Source organism: Xenopus laevis, chromosome 2L, assembly GCF_017654675.1.
Source record: "Xenopus laevis strain J_2021 chromosome 2L, Xenopus_laevis_v10.1, whole genome shotgun sequence".
NCBI lineage: Eukaryota > Metazoa > Chordata > Amphibia > Anura > Pipidae > Xenopus > Xenopus laevis.
The window spans coordinates 149,712,635-149,732,216 of NC_054373.1; the positions used below are offsets into that span (position 1 = coordinate 149,712,635).

Genomic DNA, 19,582 nt, shown 5'->3' on the forward strand with positions numbered 1-19,582 from the left:
GCCAGGGAGTAAAAACTGAATCCATTACGTATCCCCTACTCAAAATTTATAAAGATATTATAAGCACCTCGGAGTTATGTGACCAGTATCAAAGCACCCGGCTTGTGGCCTTGTGCTTTTATATGGTCACATAACTCCTCTGTGACTTATAATGTACTTATAAATGGTGACTAGTGATGTCATCAGTTATAAACGGTGAGTTCTGATGTCATTTTTGTCACATGACTACTGAAACTTGTGTATTATAATAAATAAAGTAACCCTTGTTGGAAAATATGAGGATATTAGAAGTAACCGCGGAGTTCCATGACCTGTATAAAAGCATTCGGCCTTCAGACTCGTGTTTTTATATGGTCATGAAACTCCTTGGTGACTATATATTCACTATATAATACACAAGAGCCATGAATATCCTGTAAATTATCATCATCATCATCATTTATTTATATAGCACTGTCAAGATACGCAGTGCTTTACTGCAGTTATAGCAAACAGACAAGGATTACAGAGTTTACAAACTAAAAGGTTAGGGTACAATTGAGACATTAGGATTATAAACACTTTGTCATTTTTGATACAGCAATGATTAATTAAGGTACATCGAATAGGCCTCTTTAAACAGATGGGTCTTTAAGGAGCGCTTGAAAGTTTGGAAGGAAGGAGAAAGTCTGACGGCTTGTGGCAGAGAGTTCCAGAGAAAAGCAGAAGCCCGAGAGAAGTCTTGTAGACGAGAATGGGCAGAAGTGACCAGAGGAGAAGTAAGGCGAAGATCAGAAGCAGAGCGTAGGTTTCGTGAAGGAGTGTATTTGGAGATTAGAGATGAAATATAGGGAGGGGTTTCATTATTAAGGGCCTTGAATGTGAGTGTAAGTAATTTGAATTTGATTCTAGAAGAGATTGGGAGCCAGTGAAGGGACATACATATGGGAGCAGCTGATGTTGAGCGGCGAGCTAGATGAATGAGTCTAGCAACCGCGTTTAGAATAGATTGGAGTTGTGAAAGGTGACTTGTTGGAATACCTGTGAATTATATACCTATAAATGGTGTTTAGTGATGTCGTCAGTCATAATTAGGGTTGCCATCTGGCCGGTATTTTACCGGCCTGGCCGGTAAAAATTATGGTTGATCCCAATGTTATTAATAGGGAAAAAAGCTAAATATATAGGAAGGCGGTATTTTTTTAAAGAAAATTTGGCAACCCTAGTTATAATTGGAGCTTAGTGATGTCATTCTTGTCACATGACTCACTGAAACTTGTGTATTATAATAAATATGCGGATATTAGAAGAAGTCACCTAGGAGTTCCACGACCTGTAAAAACACTGGGCCTTCGTCCTCGTGCTTTTATATGGTGGTGGAACTCCTCGGTAACTGATAATTATGCTTAGATTTTACAAGGAGGTACTTTATTCACTATATAATAGTTTCAATGGTATAATAGTTTAAACTTTATAGAGATGAATCTTTCATCACATTTTGGAAGTATGTAATACAATGATTCTTCCCTGCCCAACAAGCATGTCTTTTAAAAGGGAGACTATGGGTCCCGACCAATCCGCCCCTAATCTTTAAAAACCCCGCCCCTTTAGTGGATAACCCCATCCCTTTCCCTACAGCCGAGGCCTCACCGCATTGACAGGCCATTGACTGTAGTACTGCCTCTTTCACTGTGATGGTGGCCCTGAAAATGTATGACACATTGTATATCCGCTAACTTTTGATAGTCTGTTCCGTGCCCTCATCCAAAATGGCCGTTCAGCTCTTGCATTGACGCTCCGTATGCCCATGTGACCTCTGCAGGCTTGCCCTTGCCGCTGTGTAAGGAAGATGCTGTCAGTCATGGCGCTGTGCAGGACGAGAAATTGCCGGTTTATGATGAGCGAGAATGGCCGGCGCATGAGGAACTGCGTCCTTTTACTGTGAGTAGCTAAACACCCCAGTCACCTACGGCTTAGTCATGTACAGCAATTGTTGTGAGCCAAGCGGGTAGGCTGCCTGTCAGTTGGTCAGGTTCACTGACTAATGAGACACATGCAGCGCACCCCCAGTGTCAGTGCTTTCTGGCATGTTGTGTTTTATCGAATAGGCTTTTTGGTTAGTTGTTCTCCTTTATATTTGCCTGATTCTTACACGGGCTTTCTCCTGCACGTGAGCCCAGGGGTGGTACAAGCTGACAAGTTGCTGATAAACTTCCCAGAATGCCTCAGCTTCCTGTTCCATAATAAAACTCACAGCCCTGGGGTACTTGGCTGACTAGTATCACCGTGGGTGTCCTCTTCTCTGCATTTTGGCTAAGATCAAGTTTGCTAGGTACCCTTTCTTATGATCTTCTGTGAAGAAGGAGAAACACTTGGGGGCAAATTCACTAAAGAGCGAAGCGGCTAGCGCAAATTCGCCAGCGTGACGTCATTTCATTACTTCACTGATTTACTAAAGGGTACTGGCGTAAATTCGCTAGCAAAGTGGACCTACACTAGCGCTACTTCGCACCCTTACGCCAGGCGAAGTTGCGCTATGGCGATGGGACGTAACTACGCTGATTCACTAACTTGCGCATTTTACTGAACGTTACCTCTTGCGCCAGACTTGCCTTCGCCACCTCAGACCAGGCGAAGTGCAATAGAGTAGATAGGGAGTGCTTCAAAAAAAGTTGAAATTTTTTCTAAGTCCCAAAAAACGCTGGCGTCTTTTCCTTTTTTAAGGGTGATAGGCTGAACAAGATCGTAAATTCCTTCCCCCCTACATTTCCTAACATATGGCACCTAAACTATACAGTGGGCACATGTATAGAGCAATATAACAACTCTATTTTATTCTATAAAGCTTTCCCAGGCTTGTGTAGTGTAATGTATTTGCTGCTACATATATGTCCATTGTACTTTAACTTGGCGCCTTATGCAAATAAGGCATCGTTAGCGTAACTTCGCTTTCCTTGATGAATTAACGCTAGTGCAACTTCGCTACAGTTCACCTCCCTGAGCGCAATTTAGGATTTTAGTGAATTAGCATGCCCTGCCGAAACGTCGCCTGGCGAAGTGTGGCAAAGTCTGCGCTAGCGCAACTCCGCAGGTTAGTGAATTTGCCCCTTGGTCCTCTGGCTGGCAAGATCAAGCAGGAGTATCTGCTCGGATGAGATTATGTGAAGAACGGAGAAAGACTTGGTCCTCTGGTCTAGGCCGGTAAGTGGAAGCTTGATGAAAGTGGGGTTGCTGTGCTCCCATGAGGGATGTACTTTATTTATTTTTAGTCAGGGGCTATGCACTTGCACCTTTTGCCTTATCATGCTTCACTTCCATTGCTCCAGCCATTAGGTGGGCAGGAAGTTTTTTATTTTTCCGGCTGCCAACTGGAGCCTTACCAAGGCAATCAATGGCATTGCACCCGCACACTCCAGCACCTTTTTTTGTGTTTGATTTGTGCACCACTGGATGGGTGTCATAGTCATTTGGGCTTGACCCCAGGCCAAGACTTACGCCCTGGGAGCAGCTTCGGCAGAACCCAGGGTAGATTGGACTCCCCCTAGCCGAAAAGCTTCGGCAAAGGTGGACCCACTCGCTCATGCTGTCCTTTTGGCCTGGCCCGGGACACTTGAGCAACAGAGCCCATGCCTTTGGGTAGAACTCATGAAGGATGATTCAATACAGGTCCGGACTGAGAATTAAAATAGGCCCTGGCATTTCAGGTACACAGAGGCCCAATCAGCCCACACAGAGGCCCAAACAACCCCCACCAGCCCACTAAATACTGACTTTCTATGGCACCTTATAGCAGCCCCTCTGGCATTTGCCAGAACCCACAGATTGCCAGTCCGGGCCTGATTCAATATCATGGGTGTCCGCAGAAGGGGACAAGAGGGTGCAGTTGCCCCACCCTGACTTCTCCAGCTAGTTCCAAATTTGTGAATTTAATTCCCAACAATGCAAAATATTTTTTAAACTTCCCACCCCAAGGCAAACCTTAATGAGGCTATCTTGTATGCATCATGAATACATTCATCTTCAGTGGCATGCTACCCTATGTTATATTAGATTACCCCCCCCCCCAGAAATTTCTGTGGACACCGATGAGTGCCACACTTTAATTTCTTACACATCTCAGGTATTCCTTAAAGGACATGTAAACCCCCCACACAAAAATTTAATCAGTGAACAGCCTCTTTGAAATCTCTATATAGCTGCCACTCTGATTGTTCAAAGGTTAACAGTAAGGTTGCAGCATCCCCTTAATCCCTTAGGATTCTTTCTTCTCCTGTAACCCACTCTGCCCCATCCCTCGGGAATTTGCTTTGGCTGTTGGCTTATGAGCATGCTCAGTTCTTCTCAACTCACATTAATAAGCACACCCTCCAGTCTAACAGCCAATGAAAAGATGGCATTGCTGGTTCCCATAGAAACTTTGCTCTAGCTGTCTGCTCATATTTTTAAATCCTAACCCCCTCGCTCAGAGTAACCATTTGGGCAGGACTAGATGATGCGTTTTGACCCGACACATCGCAATGCGACTAAACGCATGCGATGTGTCGGATGGTTTAGTGAAAACGGAAGTGAAGGAGAATCGCACGTAAACAACTACATTGATCCGACCGATATATGAACCATTTTAATATTAGATGCACTCCTTTGTATGCTGATTTTTTTTATTATAATAATAATATACCAGCTACTGATTGGCCTTAATCCTTTCTTTGCACTGCTTAAGTGGAAGTATCCCTGACACAGCTCACTCCTTGTCTATTTGAACCTGTATTAAACCTTACATTTTAATATTCTTGTGATATTCTTTAGGCAACAAATATTTGGTAAACTTAAAGCCATCATGAATGAAATGTGTGTTTATAGGTACCAGCCCTGCCATTTATCAACAAACTCCAAGCCGAAGAGCATGCTCTCCATAATCACCTCAAAGGCCAAATATGCCAATGAACAATACGAGCGTTTCTTGGAAAGAAAGTTCCCAAAATTTTATCTCTTGTATTCCACCTTCATGAAGGGTAAGTGATTCACACGTCTATGAATCGACATTCCCTTCTTAATGGGCAAATATTTAGAATTGATATTTAAGTTTGTGTTATTGATGGGAAATCATATCAAATCAAAAGAAAAGCGCTGCATTCTGATTTTCCAAAACAGGTATCTGTGTGGTGTGCTCAAGGGTGTTGCACCTTAGCGAGTAACTGATCCAGTTAAGTCATGTTGGTTTGTTCCCATAGGGACGCAGATGAATGGCAAAATCCATTAAATTATATTCAGACTAAGTTTCTGTGTCCTGTGGTTTAGAAGCCATATGGATGAATTAAACCAGTGATGGCCAAAATGCAGGATTTAAAGGGGTTGTTTAAATTAACTTTTAGTATGATGTAGAGAGTGATATTATGAGACAATTTGCAATTGGTTTTCATTTTTTAGTATTTGTGGTTTTTGACTTATTTAGCTTTTTATTCAGTAGCTCTCGAGATTGCAATTTCAGCATCTGGTTGCTAGGGTCCAAATTACCCTAGCAACCATGCATCAATATGAATAAGAGAGTGGAATATGAATAGGAGAGGGCCTGAATAGAAAGATGAGCAATAAAAAGTAGCAATAACAATTAGGGGCAGATTTACTAAGGTTCGATTGATAAATTCAAATTTTCGAAAAATTTTTGGTCAAAATTCACAATTTTGAAATTTTGAATTTTGAATTTGAATGTGAGATTTATCGACCCAAGAAACAAAAAAAATGCTTTTGACACGCGTCAAAAAAGTTGAGGGTTTTTTCCTGGAGGAAAACTCGATTCGAATTTGATTCCAATTCTATTCAAGTTTTCGGTTTGGGACTATTCGATCAAATTTTAAACATTCAAATGTTTCATAAATAACATATCATTCGAAATTGTGAATGAAATGGAATTTATTAGAGTTTAAAAAAAAATTAACATTACTCTAAAATTCGACCATTGATAAAAAACCCATAAATGTGTAACCTTACAGAGCATATTGTTTTTTGGATGGGGTCAGTGACCCCAATTCAATTCAAGTTCAGTTACAAAACTAGAAAAAAGAAAACATTTATTGAAATGTTGCATAGAATGATACAGTCTAAAGAAAAGGTTATATCACTGTGGGTGGTAAATGATAGGCATCTCCAGTGATTATATTCACATACCCATTGACCTGGAGTGAGAATCAGGGAGCATTTACCTTCTTCCACTTCTAGCAAAAAGACAGCTTTTTGCTTAAAGTTTCTTTTCACTCTGCTGCACAGGTGATTTAACCTCTCCTTCTCCTTTAATATGAACTTCATCTCAGGCTCCATCTGGGAAGCGTATTTGGTGCAGTTTTTTAGCACTGAATCAGTTTGCACTTGGGTATTAACCTGTATCAGTCAATCAGTGTTTTACCTGGTCATCTTTTGGTTACTGGCCAGGTGCAAATTTGCCCAGGGTTATAAATTCTATAGACTTGGGAATGTTTTATTGCAAGTTTATGCAGTGTCGGACTGGGACACCAGGGGCCCACCCAAAAACCTTAGACCAGGGGCCCACTCTCATTACTATTATTCTTCCTCTCCTCGCTCAACCTCTAGTGTCTTTTCTTTACATACTACGTTACATTACAGTTACATTACATTTCTTTACATTATTCCATCTATTTAGCCTCTTTGTTCTCATAGAAATAGGGAATGGCGATGACATAGGCCAAATGTTTAGAAGCAGGAGGGCTCACTGACGCCGGGGCCGACTGGGAGTTTTCCTGGTATCCCGGTGGGCCAGTCCGACACTGAGTTTATGTTTATACATTAAATCCATCTTGAAATGGTAAAAAATAAATGGGTGTCCAATGAACAGCTTCAGTGGCTGCATTCTGGCATTATGTTCCCCAATGCCCCATCTCCTAATGGTTATGTCCATGAGAGAATACATAATTGGGTAAAAAAAACACTTGCCTTAAGTTCATAGAACTGACTGTGCAAGTTGATAAAATCCTATCATTTCAACCACTTTTCCTTTGTTCTGAAAAATATTTAGGCTTTTGGATGTTGATGACAGAAGCAAAAGAAGTGGGCTACATAAAGCAAAGAATGAGGAATGAAGGAATACCGTTCCAGCAGCTGCCTTATAGGGAAATGGAGAAATTAAGGCAGGTATGTTTGTAGGAGGGGCTGCAACTGTTGCTTGGTTAAAATGTGTTTGTTATGGTGCACTATTTATCTTATTGTTGTATGTAGAGAGTGGGCTACTGAAAGCCCCCCATACACAGGCAGATAAAAGCTGCCGACAGACCGAGTTGGCAGCTTATTGGCCCGTGTGTGGGGCCATCCGACGGGCTTTCCCAATCGATATCTGTCTGAAAGCCGGCCAGATCTCGATCGGGCAGGTTAAAAAAATCCCGCTGGATCGTGGCCGCATCTGTGCGTGTATGTGGTCCCATGATCCGACGGCCCATATCAGATGCATTATGATCCGATAGTTGGACCCTAGGGCCCACGATCAGATCAGCCCGATATCGCCCACTTCAATGTGGGCATATCGAGGAGAGATCTGCTTGTTTGGCGACATTGCGAAATGAGCGGATCTCTACGTCTATGGCCACTTTTAAGGCCAGGTAATGTTACAACTTCCAGCAGACAGGTTGAGATTAAGTTTAGGCAGCGTTGATATTTGTATAATTAGGGGAGGCTGATGAGTATTACAGCAGCGTCTTGCTCAAGTAAGTAAATAGAGGGAAGAAAAGAGGAGGATGTCATGGAAGGCAACCTTCTGTATGGCCAGTATAAGGTATAAGGGTGACATATGTTGTCAAAAGAGCAGAGGATCATGGGAATGTCAATGCTGTTAAGGGGCAAGTAAACAAATAAGAACTTTTTTAAAACCCAACAGTGTTTTGGTAAGGTGGCATGTGCTTTTGGTTATAGAGAGACAAGCAACGTGACTGTTTTCACATACACCTGAATATTTAGCTCTGTACCAATAGCAGATTATAGTGCAAACATGTGCAGAGCTCATGATACCTGCAGCAAAGGGATGAAATATTGCTAATGGTACTGGAGGGGAAGGAGTAGAGTGTTAAACATGGAGCATGTATATAAATAATGCATATACAATAAATAAAGTCATATGTATTAAAAGACCTGCTTTTGTTTACAGCCTCATTCCCCTTAGGGATAAACACTGAGTCGTGGAATAACTCCTTGTCTATTTTCTGGCACTGACAATAATTTTAACGGCCTCATATTATTCTCTAACCTCCAGTGTTTCATTGTAGCATGCCCCTGGCTCCTCATAGGCAGCTATTATATAGTAACGACTAGCTGAGTCTGAAAAAAGGCACAAGTCATTGAGGATGTTATGACTGTGGGGTAATGGCAGGGGATCCATTCAGTTTGGTGTTTGACCAAATATTTTTTACACTTCGCTACACATACATTACACATGTGATTTTACAATTTTAAAAATATTTTTGTGTCATTTTGCTTTATCATATAAACAGTCACATTTGCTGGAATGCATGATGGATAACCATACCTATTGCCTGGCATTATTTATTATCCTTGGTGTTTAATAAAGGAAGAAACATTATTGAGGTTCAGCTGGTAGAAGTGGGGGTAAAAAATATCACTTGTAGGAATGGAAAAGAATATTGTCAAGAATCTGCAGTCTATGTAATTTAAAAATAGTCAGCCGTTCAGAGTAACTGGCAAGCATTTTAGGGTCTGTAAGAATGACACCCCCTTCCCATATGTGTATGAATTGGCAGTAATGGAGGTTCTGTATCTTCCACTGGTCACCATGTAAGTAGAGACTTTCTCTACTCCAGTTTACTGAAATGCTAGAGGGAAATTTTATTTGGCTTTATTATTTGCCAAACTTACATTTCCTCAGATTGTCCGTTATTCCACATACAATTAACAATATTTCTTCCTTTTTCTGTTTTCTCCAACCCTCTCTTTCCCGTTCAGTTCCGGAGAGATATTATAAAAGCTGCCCCAGTTGTGATCATTTCCATTCCGCCCTTTGCCAACTACCTCGTCTTTGTCCTGATGTAAGTATAACTCGTGAGTTCTGTCTCTTTTGAGCCATGCAGAATTGCAATGACAGCCATGTTGGTATTCTGGGGCGAATTACTACAGACCAGCCTGCACTGGTCCATGAGAGGGTGATACTTTGGACCAATAAATGAAATCTCTGCTTCACTGCCTTGTGTTTATTAAACCCCTCTGCAAAACAATTACAACGTGATGTAAATGTGCTATGATGGACAGCAAGACAGTTTGCCATGTAGTAGCAGTTTATTGGATCTATGTTCTCTAATGGGTAGAAAATAAGCCTTCTTTCTGCTTTTTCTTTAAGGTATTTCTTTCCTCGGCAGCTGTTAATTCGGCACTTTTGGACCCCAAAACAGCAGGAAGAATTCATGGATATTTATCACAGAATGAGAGTTGAGGTGTACCCCGAAATCTTTGATGGCTTGTTAAAAGCAGTTCCTAAATTATCTGAAAGGAATCTCCGCAATCAGATGTTGCAGCTGTGCACTCTGGTATGTGATTTCACTGATTTTTTTTTTTTTTTTTACCTGCTTAGCACTTACTACTTACTCCAAATTCTTTCAAGCCAATGCAGAGAGCACTGCGGGCGTTACTGATTTGCTTAGATTTCTGTAGGTGGTTTTCATAAACTGGTGATCTTTCAGTGACACAGCATGGGTACTATTTATGAACATTCCATTTAGCTAATATACATTGCAGCCTTTTCCACATTTAGGCATTTTCAACCGGATTCTAGTGAGCGATCCGGGGTGGGGGGTGGTGTCACATGGGTGCACACAAAAACGGGCAGGTGCTAGAAGTAAATCCGGGCCTGGGCGTTATGATCTAATTCTTGCATATTCAACTAAATTGATATTAATTATTTTCATTCAGCAATCACTGTCCATTTATTTCTACCCATTATAAGAGTGGGTTAATAGTACAGGCATGGGATCTGTTATCCGGAAACCTGTTATCCAGAAATCTCAGAATCACGATGAGGCCGTCTCCCATAAACTCCATTTTATCCAAATTTTTAAAAATGATTTCCTTTTTCTCTGTAATAATAAAACAATACCTTCTACTTGATCCAAACCAAGATATAATTAATCCTTATTGGAAGCAAACTGACCCTATTGGGTTTATTTAATATTTACATGATTTTCTAGTAGACTTAAGGTATGAAGATCCAAATTAAAGAAAGATCCGTCTTCCGGATAACCACAGGTCATGAGCATTCTGGATAACAGTTCCCATACCTGTATATACATCTGTTAAATCAGGTAAAGTGGGACTATCAGTAGTGATTTGGTTTATATTGAATTAGAAACACGAGCATGGCAGGTAAATGGAGAATACACTCATGCATTCGATTGATGCTTTTCTTTTAACTGGAATATGTTATCCCAATAAGTCATTTATAAGCTAGTGATACAATATGTACTGTATCATACAGTGAAATAACAAATCTACTTCATTGTAATCGCATACTACAGAATACCATGGGGTATATTTATCAAAGAGTGAAGTTAGAGATCGCCACAGTCCTCTAGAGTGAAATTCTGCCACTCTCCATTCATTTCTATGGGATTTTTAAAAGAGTATTTACCAATAGGTGAAAGTTCATCCTTTGATAAATACACCTTTCAAATTCCCATAGAAATGAATGGAGAGTGGCGGAATTTCACTCTAGAGGACTGTGGCGATCTGTAACTTCACTCTTTGATAAATATTGCCCCATGTCCTGTTGCTTCAGCTGCAATTGCTTCACAAATACATTCATGTCCCCAAGTGAAAATAGATCTCTTTGCTGTTTCTTAGGTGCAGCACGGCACCCACCCACAAGTGGAAAACCTCCAGGCTGTCTGTACCGCATTCTCAGGTCCGCCTTTGGGTATGAAGAGACTTGATGTTCAGCAAATGGTAGGAGGTCCACATATTAGTGGCAGCTGAGATTTTGAAGGTTAAAAGCAAAATAAGACCCAGACTCCCTGGAACACACATGACCTATAACTGCTGTTAACAAAAACTAATATTGACATGACACTGTATCTGCACCAACATAATTTGCAGTTATTATAACCAATTACAACTGAGACATGTATATTATTTTTTGTTTGGGATTGTTTGTTTTGTGTTGTTAAAACAATAAAAAAATTCCCTTTAAAAAACAAAAAAAAAACAAAATAAGCAAGCACATCACTGGGAAAACATTGCATTCATATATGTATTAGAGAATAGGATTTGGATATTGTAACATTTAGAAATGAAATTATTGTTTTGTTGATGAATGCATTTTTTGTTTATCAAATAAGCAAATAAGCTAAAGAGAAACATTTTCATTTATCAGAATATGTTGGTGTGATTGTACTTAAAGGACCAGTAACATTAAAAAATGTGTTTCTACTTAATGAAAAAAAAACACAAAGACAGTTTTAACTTTAAATTCGCAAAGTCTTTATTAAGAAATGACTTACCGATTCTCTGCTTGTGCTCCTCCTCAGAAACGGCGACAGGGCAATGATCCATCGTACGGCGCTCGATTTCTCCTCCCTGACTATCTCCCATAGAAGGCAGGGAGGAGAAATCGAGCACCGCACAATGGATCGTCGCCCTGTAAGACTTTGCTAATTTAAAGTTAAAACTGTCTTGTTTTTTTTTTTTTTCCGTTAAGTAGAAACAATTTTTTAAAAAAAAAAAAAAATGTTTGTTACTGGTCTTTTAATGCTTAATCGTGCCATCATTGTGGAAAATTGAATATAGATAGAAACACGGGTCCTTAGCCAGGCAGAGACACTCACCTTCCTCTTCTACTCCTCAGTGTATTTGTCTCTTCACAGTGTACCCTCCTGTACAATGTTTTGTTTAATTCTATTGGAGGATGAGAACCATCCTCCTCACACTTTGACATTTGATTGGGTGCTGACAATATATATATGTTCCAGCAGAGTCGCACTCCAATTAGTTAAAACGTAACATTTATTGTCCCATCATAAAAGCATGACAAATTCAAGTATACTCATCTACACGGAGACATCACGCGAAGTTTCGGAGGTCCCCTGCCCCCTTTCTCAAGCTTATCCCTGGTGCATATCGCATAGAGACAGTATAAGACCCGGAAGTCTATCGTCACCATTGAAATAGCGGAATCAGCGTGCCCGGTCACTCTGACGTAACAACGCAACCAGCGTCAATGCGTCACAGAAGCGAGCACACGTGTATCCACCCATTGAAGTAAAAAGCTCCATGTTGGTTATTGGCTATACTCTATCTACGGTGCCTAGAGATTTATGTATATAGTGAACATTCATTAGTATTATACAGGGTACATAATATTATTATCTGTACAGCATACATATCAGCCAGCTTCGCAGCAATATATGAAATTACACATCTCAATTCTCACTAAATAAACAGGTCAGTCATATGCCTATCTCAAATGAACAGGTGTTAGTCAAAATCCTTGTTTAACCCATTCGGACTCAGTGACTTTAATCGGTGAATCCATTGTACCTCCGACCTTTTCAACAACAATATTCTATCCCCCCCCTCTCCTTGGTTGTGGGACATGTTGTATCAACCTAAACCTAAGATCTTCTGCACTGTGACCCTTTTCCAGACAATGTTTTGAGACAGGTAATACTGAGTTCCTCGTATTGACTGTCGACTGGGAAAATCTATCTCTGATCTTGAATGGTTTCACAAATGTAGATTAAGTTACACGGACATACCAACATATATACAACGGAACTCGTATCACAAGTTGAGTGCAGAGGACTCTTGTGTTTGACTATATATATATATATATATATATATATATATATATATATATATATATATATATATATATATATATATATATATATATATATATATATATATATATATATATATATATATATACACCATTTGATTTTCCTCCCCTTTGTCTGCGTATCCAATATATTTATATATATATATATATATATATATATATATATATATATATATATATATATTTAAAATTAACCAAATAACCAAACTCACAGGTCTTTCATAGTAGTGAAAAAAAAATGAAAAGTTTATTCAACGTTTCGGCCCCTGTTTGCGGCCTTCTTCAGGATTATATATATATATATATATATATATATATATATATATATATATATATATATATTTTATATATGTATAATCTGTGTTTCAAACCGGCACCCAGGCATTTTTTTTGATTGCTGTTGTGCACCAGCTTGGGCTATAGATATAGATAGATAGATAGATAGATATCCCCTCCAAAAGGGTTTGTTGTGTAAATTCTTCCTGTGGCAGAATTGACTAGGTAAAAGGTAGCCTATTAAGTTATGTTGCACCCTTCTAACAAAAACTTTTGTTCAGGTACAAGTTTAGAAACACAACTCTTGCCATTCCCTATAACCAGTAAATATTTGTGCACTGTAATATACACACATACAAATATCTATATATTTTCCAATGCAGTAAGCATCTGTATTTGATCTGTATATTTTTATTTAGTAATCATTATGGTCATATCAAACTGATAGATTGGCAGACATTCCTTTGATCTGTTAATGTTTTTTTTTTACTGAAATCATTGACCCTGCTCTGTTTCCAACAGAAAGCCCTCAGCCGCGTCATGTTCCTGACACCCCACCTCCCGGCTTTCCTGCTACAGCGTCGGCTTGGGAGCCATATATGTGAGATACAAAATCTTGACTGTGCACTTCTCAAGCTTGGTGTGAATGAGCTGTCAGAGGAAGAACTCAAGCGGGTAATACATTCATTGCTTTATTTTAACTGCACTTGAGTTATTTATGGTTCCTATTTAGTATGTAGGGAATATATGGTTCTAATAAAAAGGTGCAGCTTTTTACCCAGCCAGTACTTAAAGGAACAGTAACACCAAAATCTGAAAGTGTTTTAGGGTAAGGGCACACCTGGAGGTTTGGGGAGATTTAGTCACCCGGCGACTAATGGCCTCTTCTTTTGGGCAACTAATCTCCTCGAACTGCTTCCCCATGTCTTCCGCCTGCTTCAATGAAAAAACACCTGCGCCAATGCACTTGCGGCGCTTCGATTTCCGAAGTGCCCGAAGTTTCCTTACAAGTAAACTTCAGACGACTTCGGAAATCGAAGCGCTGTGAGTGCATTGGCGCAGTCATTTTTTCGTTGAAGCAGACAGGAGACACGGGGAAGCAGTTCGGGGAGATTAGTTACCCCAAAGAACAGGCAATTAGTGGCCGGGCGGCTAAATCTCCCCGAATCTTCAGGTGTGCCCTTACCCTTAAAGTAATGGAAATATCATGTAGTGTTGCCCTGCACTGGTAAAACTGATGTGTTTGCTTCAGAAACACTACTATAGTTCATATAAACAAGCTGCTTTGTAGCAATGGTGGAAATTGGAAAAAAAAGGCTATATGGCACAGGTTAAATAGTGGATAACAGATAACACCATTATGTTCTACAGAGCTTATCTGATATCTGCTGTGTAAACTGAGTCTTTTCTCCTTTGAATGGCTGCCCCATTGCTACACAGCAGCTTAATTATATAAACAATAGTAGTGTTTCTAAACACACTAGTTTTACCATTGCAGGGCAACACTGCATTATATTAAAACCCTTTAAATAACACTTCTTATACACAGCAGCATGCATGCTGCTGTTTTGTCACTGTTAGTCGCCTATAGATCTTACAGATTTAAATGGGAACATAAGTTAAAAGGTGTAAAATGCGCTTCATAGCAACTAATCATTGCAGAGAAATGGCAGTATTGCTGTAAAGTGTGGGGGTTGCTCATTTCTGAATGGAGGTTCCCCCTGCACATTAGCATTATACAGGTATGGGATCTATTATCCGGAAACCCTGATATCCAGAAAGCTCAGAATTACAGAAAGCCGTCTCCCATAGAAAAATTTTAAAAAATGATTTCCTTTTTCTTTGTAATAAACAGTAGCTTGTACTTGATCCCAACTAAGATATAATTAATCCTTATTGGAAGCAAAACCAGCCTATTGGGTTTATTTAATGTTTATGTGCTCTTCTAGTAGACTCAGGGTCTGGCCACACGGGCAGATTCAGGGAGATTAGTCACCAGGCGACAAATCTCCTCTTCTTTGCGGCGACTAATCTCCCCGATCTGCCTTCCGCCCGCTAAAATGAAAATCATCTGGGGGCAGCCATTCGGATCGCTTCGTTTTCCGAAGTTGCCAGAAGTTTCCTCGTGAGGCAATTACGGGTGACTTCTGAAAATGAAGCGCTCCGAGTGCCTGCCCCCAGGCGATTTAATTTTTTTTACACCAGGCGATTTTCATTTTAGCCGGCGGAAGGCAGATCGGGGAGATAAGTCGCCGCAAAGAAGAGTAGATTTGTCGCCTGGCAACTAATCTCCCCGGATCTGCCCGTGTGGCCAGACCCTTAAAGTATGAAGATCCAAATTACAGAAAGATCCATTATCCGGAAAACCCCAGGTCCCAAGCAGATAACAGGTCCCATACCTGTATGCTATTGTAGGAAGATAGGGACATTTTGACCGTTGCATTTTCTGCATAAGCAGAGGACCAGTCACAATTGCCATTGTACAAGAGGCTTATAGATATGGTGCAATATAGAAGCAGACTTAGTCATTTGCATGTTTTTATTTTTCTGCAGGCTTGTTATGTCAGAGGGTTGAATTCTACTCATCTTAGTAAGGAAGACTGCAAGACATGGTTAAATTGTTGGCTCCAGCTATCCAGCAGGTTAAAAGGTATGAACATCTTAGACCTGTTTAGGTTACTTTTTAACACTGCACTAGTACAATGTAAAAAAAAACTTTTAGCCAGAGCTGTCCAACTGGAAGCATATTTGCCAGGTGAAGCCCTCTAAGAGATCCAGACTCTTAACACTCTTACTTTTTACTTTAACATATATCATAATCACTTTTATGGGAGCCCAGGGTATGATTAATAACTCTCCCATTACATTAAAATGCTTTAAAGGGGTGTTCACCTTGATGTTATCATCTAGTATGTTATAAAATGGCGAATTCTAAGCAACTTTTCAATTGGTCTTTATTATTTATTTTTTATAGTTTTTTAATTAGTTGCCTTCTTCTTCTTCTGACTCTTTCCAGCTTTTAAATGGGGGTCATTGACCCCATCTAAAAACAAATGCTCTGTTAGGCTACAAATGTATTGTTATTGCTCAACTTTCTATTCAGGCCTCTCCTATTCATATTCCTGTCTCTTATTCAAATAAATGTATGGTTGTTAGGGTACTTTTGACCCTAGCAATCAGATTGCTGAATTTGCAAACAACTGCTGAATAAAAAGCTAAATAACTCAAAAACCACAAATAAATAAAGTGAAAACCAATTGCAAATTGTCTCAGAATATCAATCTCTGTATCAAACTAAAAGTTTATTTAAAGATGAACAATCCCTTTAAGACTGATGGATCTGCTTTAGCTTTTTAATACAAAGGTACTTCTGATCACTCAATCTGGATACACTGGCAAAAGTGCTGAAAAGTGAGTTAGAGCTAATGTAGCTGTAATACAGTGTTGTTACTATGAGTGATTGCTGCTCTGCATAATACCCAGAAGGAGTGGTAATATGTGCTGTTGATTGCTGTTTCTATGTACTGTATTCCTGTTGTGTATATTAGCCAGATCCTCCATTACAATGTTCTATTGCAGCGTGCATTATCATAAACCAGTTACACAGTGTTTGCCAAACTGTGGGGCTTGGTGTCTACGGGGTGGGCCCAAAGCAGTGGCCAGGGCCGGATTTACATAGTGGGCGCCCCTAGGCCCACTACCTTTCGTCGCCCCTGTCCCCTCCAGGGGGACAGGAACAATGGGGATTGGCGCACGGCAAATTTAAGAAATTATTGTATCTCCAGCGCATCCCCAGTGCTTTTGAACCAATGTGGGTGTGGTTGGGCAGCATGCCGCCCCCCTAAAATCCTGCCGCCCTAGGCCCGGGCCTAGGTGGCCTTTCCACAAATCCGGGCCTGGCAGTGGCGTAACTACCGGGGGAGCAGGGGGTGCGATTGGGCTAGGGTCCACACCCCCTCAGAGCCCCCCGGCAGCTCGCACCACTCATTTCCGGCCGTACGGAGGGGGGCGCGGCCCGGCTGCACGTCCTGCGCCAGGGCCCGCCCCCCTCTAGTTACGTCTCTGCCCCAAAGCAGTGAACACGGAACTGGCCTATTTGAGTGAAATATGGGGGAGAATGCTAATTTCCTGTCTTGAAAATCCACAGAGCTGTTGATGAATGGCTGTTGTTTTTAGATAGACGGCTCATGTTTTTAGATATTTGCAATTTTGTTTTGAGCTAAGGTAGACTTAATCATCTCAGTCTGCAACTGGAGACATGACCCTTAGGGTAAATCCACACAGGGCGACCAAATCTCCCCAAAACGCCCTGTGTGGCCTGACCCATATAATTCTGAAGGCCTTTTATTTAAGCGATCCACACTGATCTGTCAAGCAACACCAACTTTTCCCAAGTATCGCTGCCCTAACTTAAAGGAAAACTATACCCCCAAAATTAATACTTGAGCAACAGTTTATATCAAATTAAGTGGCATATTAAAGAATACCGGAATATATATTTAAGTAAATCTTGCCCTTTTACATCTCTTCCCTTGAGCCACCATTTCGTGATGGTCTGTGTGCTGCCTCAGAGATCACCTGACCAGAAATACTGCAGCTCTAACTGTAACAGGAAGAAGTGTGGAAGCAAAAGACACAACTCTGCCTGTTAATTGGCTCATGTGACCTAACAAGTATGGTTTGTTGATTTGTTTGTGTGCACTGTGAATCATTCGATCCCAGGGTGCGGCCCTTATTTTTTAAAATGGCAATTTTCTATTTATGATTACCAAATGGCACATACTACTAGAAAAGTATATTATTATGAAAATGGTTTATTTACATGAAGCAGGGTTTTACATATGAGCTGTTTTAGCAATATATCTTTATAGAGACCTACATTGTTTGAGGGGTATAGTTTTCCTTTAAACAATGTGTGGGCTGTATTTGTTCTGAGACATTTCAAGTTGCACGTTATTAACAGCCACTTTCTATATTTCAGTGTCGGAGGCATCGTTATTGCTGCATAGTATGATCTTATTATCTGCCAACTACCTCCAGTCCTTAAAACAATGATGGTCGACTAGATGGGGACTGTATTTATTGTGCACAGTTGTGGCCTTCACGTATCCTAACTCACAGTCCATTATAATGCTGGGAAAAGTCAGCTTGGAATATGTTTCTCATCTTTGCTTAAAGGCAACCCTGCACTGAACACCTGACCCAGATGTTCCTACTCGCTGACACAGAGAGGAAAGCGGCCTACAAGCAAGACGAGAATGGACCAAACCATGAAGTGTTTTGTGTCGTTATTAAAATTCCACAAGGTTCACCAGATATGACCTTCCCATTTTCAGTGGTTGAACTTGGTATGAATATGGCAGCTGCAGCAGTGCCTAGTAATATTTACCCCACCCAAGAGAAATGGCTGAGGGATGTGTATACTGGAGGAGCTGTGCACTTTCAACCGAATATGTTTGCTTTAATTGAGCAGTGCATGCAAGCCTGGCAGATGCACACAGCTCTGTAATATGGTTATTTGCTCGCCAGAGTTTTACAAAACAAGAAGCCTTAAAATATTCCCACTAAAAATAGTGAAAGTGCTGCTGAAATTCTGTATGGAATCAATCTGTAGTCAAACAGCTGTGCATGATACTGAAGGCAGTGAAGAATATTATGTAGTGAAATATGGATTGTGCTTTGGGGTACGGAGGAACTACTTTTGTTTTCCTATTTTTATCTTTTTTTTAATATGAATTGTTTCTTTGGCAATGCATGCTTCTGTATGTTTTATTGGTGGAAAAGCTGTTTACCATTTACAACTTAAACTTGTTTTGTTTTGTAAATTCAACTGTGGATTTTTTTTTTTTAATGAACACAATTCCCTGAAACTTGTTCTCATTCTATACAGGACATGCTTTTAATCTGGAAATAAAATGTAGATTCAGGCGGTGCTCCGGGTAAAACAAGAGAGCATTTATTGCAGCTTGCAGTGGATCCACTTCTCCTGATACGTTTCAGGAAAGATTCCCTTATTCATAGGCTATGATTAAAGTGGACCTGTCACCCAGACACAAAAAGCCGTATAATAAAAGTCCTTTTCAAATTAAACATGAAATCCAAATTCTTTTTTTTATTAAAGCATTCATAGCGCATAGATATCTCAGCTGTCAATCAAATATTGTCTGCCCCTCCTCTATGCCTTAGGCATAGAGGCGGGGCAGACAATTACTTTCACTTTCCATTCAGCACTCCCTAGATGTCACTGCTCTCCCCACATTTCCCATTCTCTTTACCATTTAATTGTGTAGCCAGGGCATGGGGATGGACATCAGGTCCCCCATTCTGGTGCACAAACAAGACTCTGAGATGATACAAGGCTTGTCTTAATAACAGTGTTTACAAAATGGCTCCTGCCTGCTTGCTATAATTATGAATTCCCAGACTGATGGAAACAAGATTCAAATAATTTATATAGTGTAATTAAAGTTCATTTTGCTTGACTAATGT

The 19,582-nt window shown here is 40.2% G+C and overlaps 1 protein-coding gene across 1 annotated transcript; it reads left to right on the forward strand.

Annotated features, from left to right (window-relative positions):
- Positions 1-1,597: 1,597 nt before the first annotated feature.
- Positions 1,598-18,918, forward strand: letmd1.L (LETM1 domain containing 1 L homeolog). Its single transcript, XM_018247490.2, has 9 exons — positions 1,598-1,920; positions 4,840-4,991; positions 7,007-7,122; positions 8,938-9,020; positions 9,329-9,515; positions 10,825-10,926; positions 13,616-13,768; positions 15,647-15,743; positions 18,075-18,918. The coding sequence occupies exons 1-9, from the start codon at positions 1,829-1,831 to the stop codon at positions 18,146-18,148; spliced, it is 1,056 nt and encodes a 351-aa protein (XP_018102979.1). The 5' UTR covers positions 1,598-1,828; the 3' UTR covers positions 18,149-18,918.
- Positions 18,919-19,582: the final 664 nt, after the last annotated feature.

What these genes read in the sequence shown, in the direction of transcription:
- letmd1.L (XM_018247490.2), top strand. Translation starts at nt 1,829, where the DNA reads ATGCTGTCAGTCATGGCGCTGTGCAGGACGAGAAATTGCCGGTTTATG. An exon ending in TACCTCGTCTTTGTCCTGAT is followed by an intron (nt 9,021 to 9,328) that starts GTAAGTATAACT and finishes TTTTTCTTTAAG; the next exon opens with GTATTTCTTTCCTCGGCAGC. An exon ending in GCTATCCAGCAGGTTAAAAG is followed by an intron (nt 15,744 to 18,074) that starts GTATGAACATCT and finishes TCTATATTTCAG; the next exon opens with TGTCGGAGGCATCGTTATTG.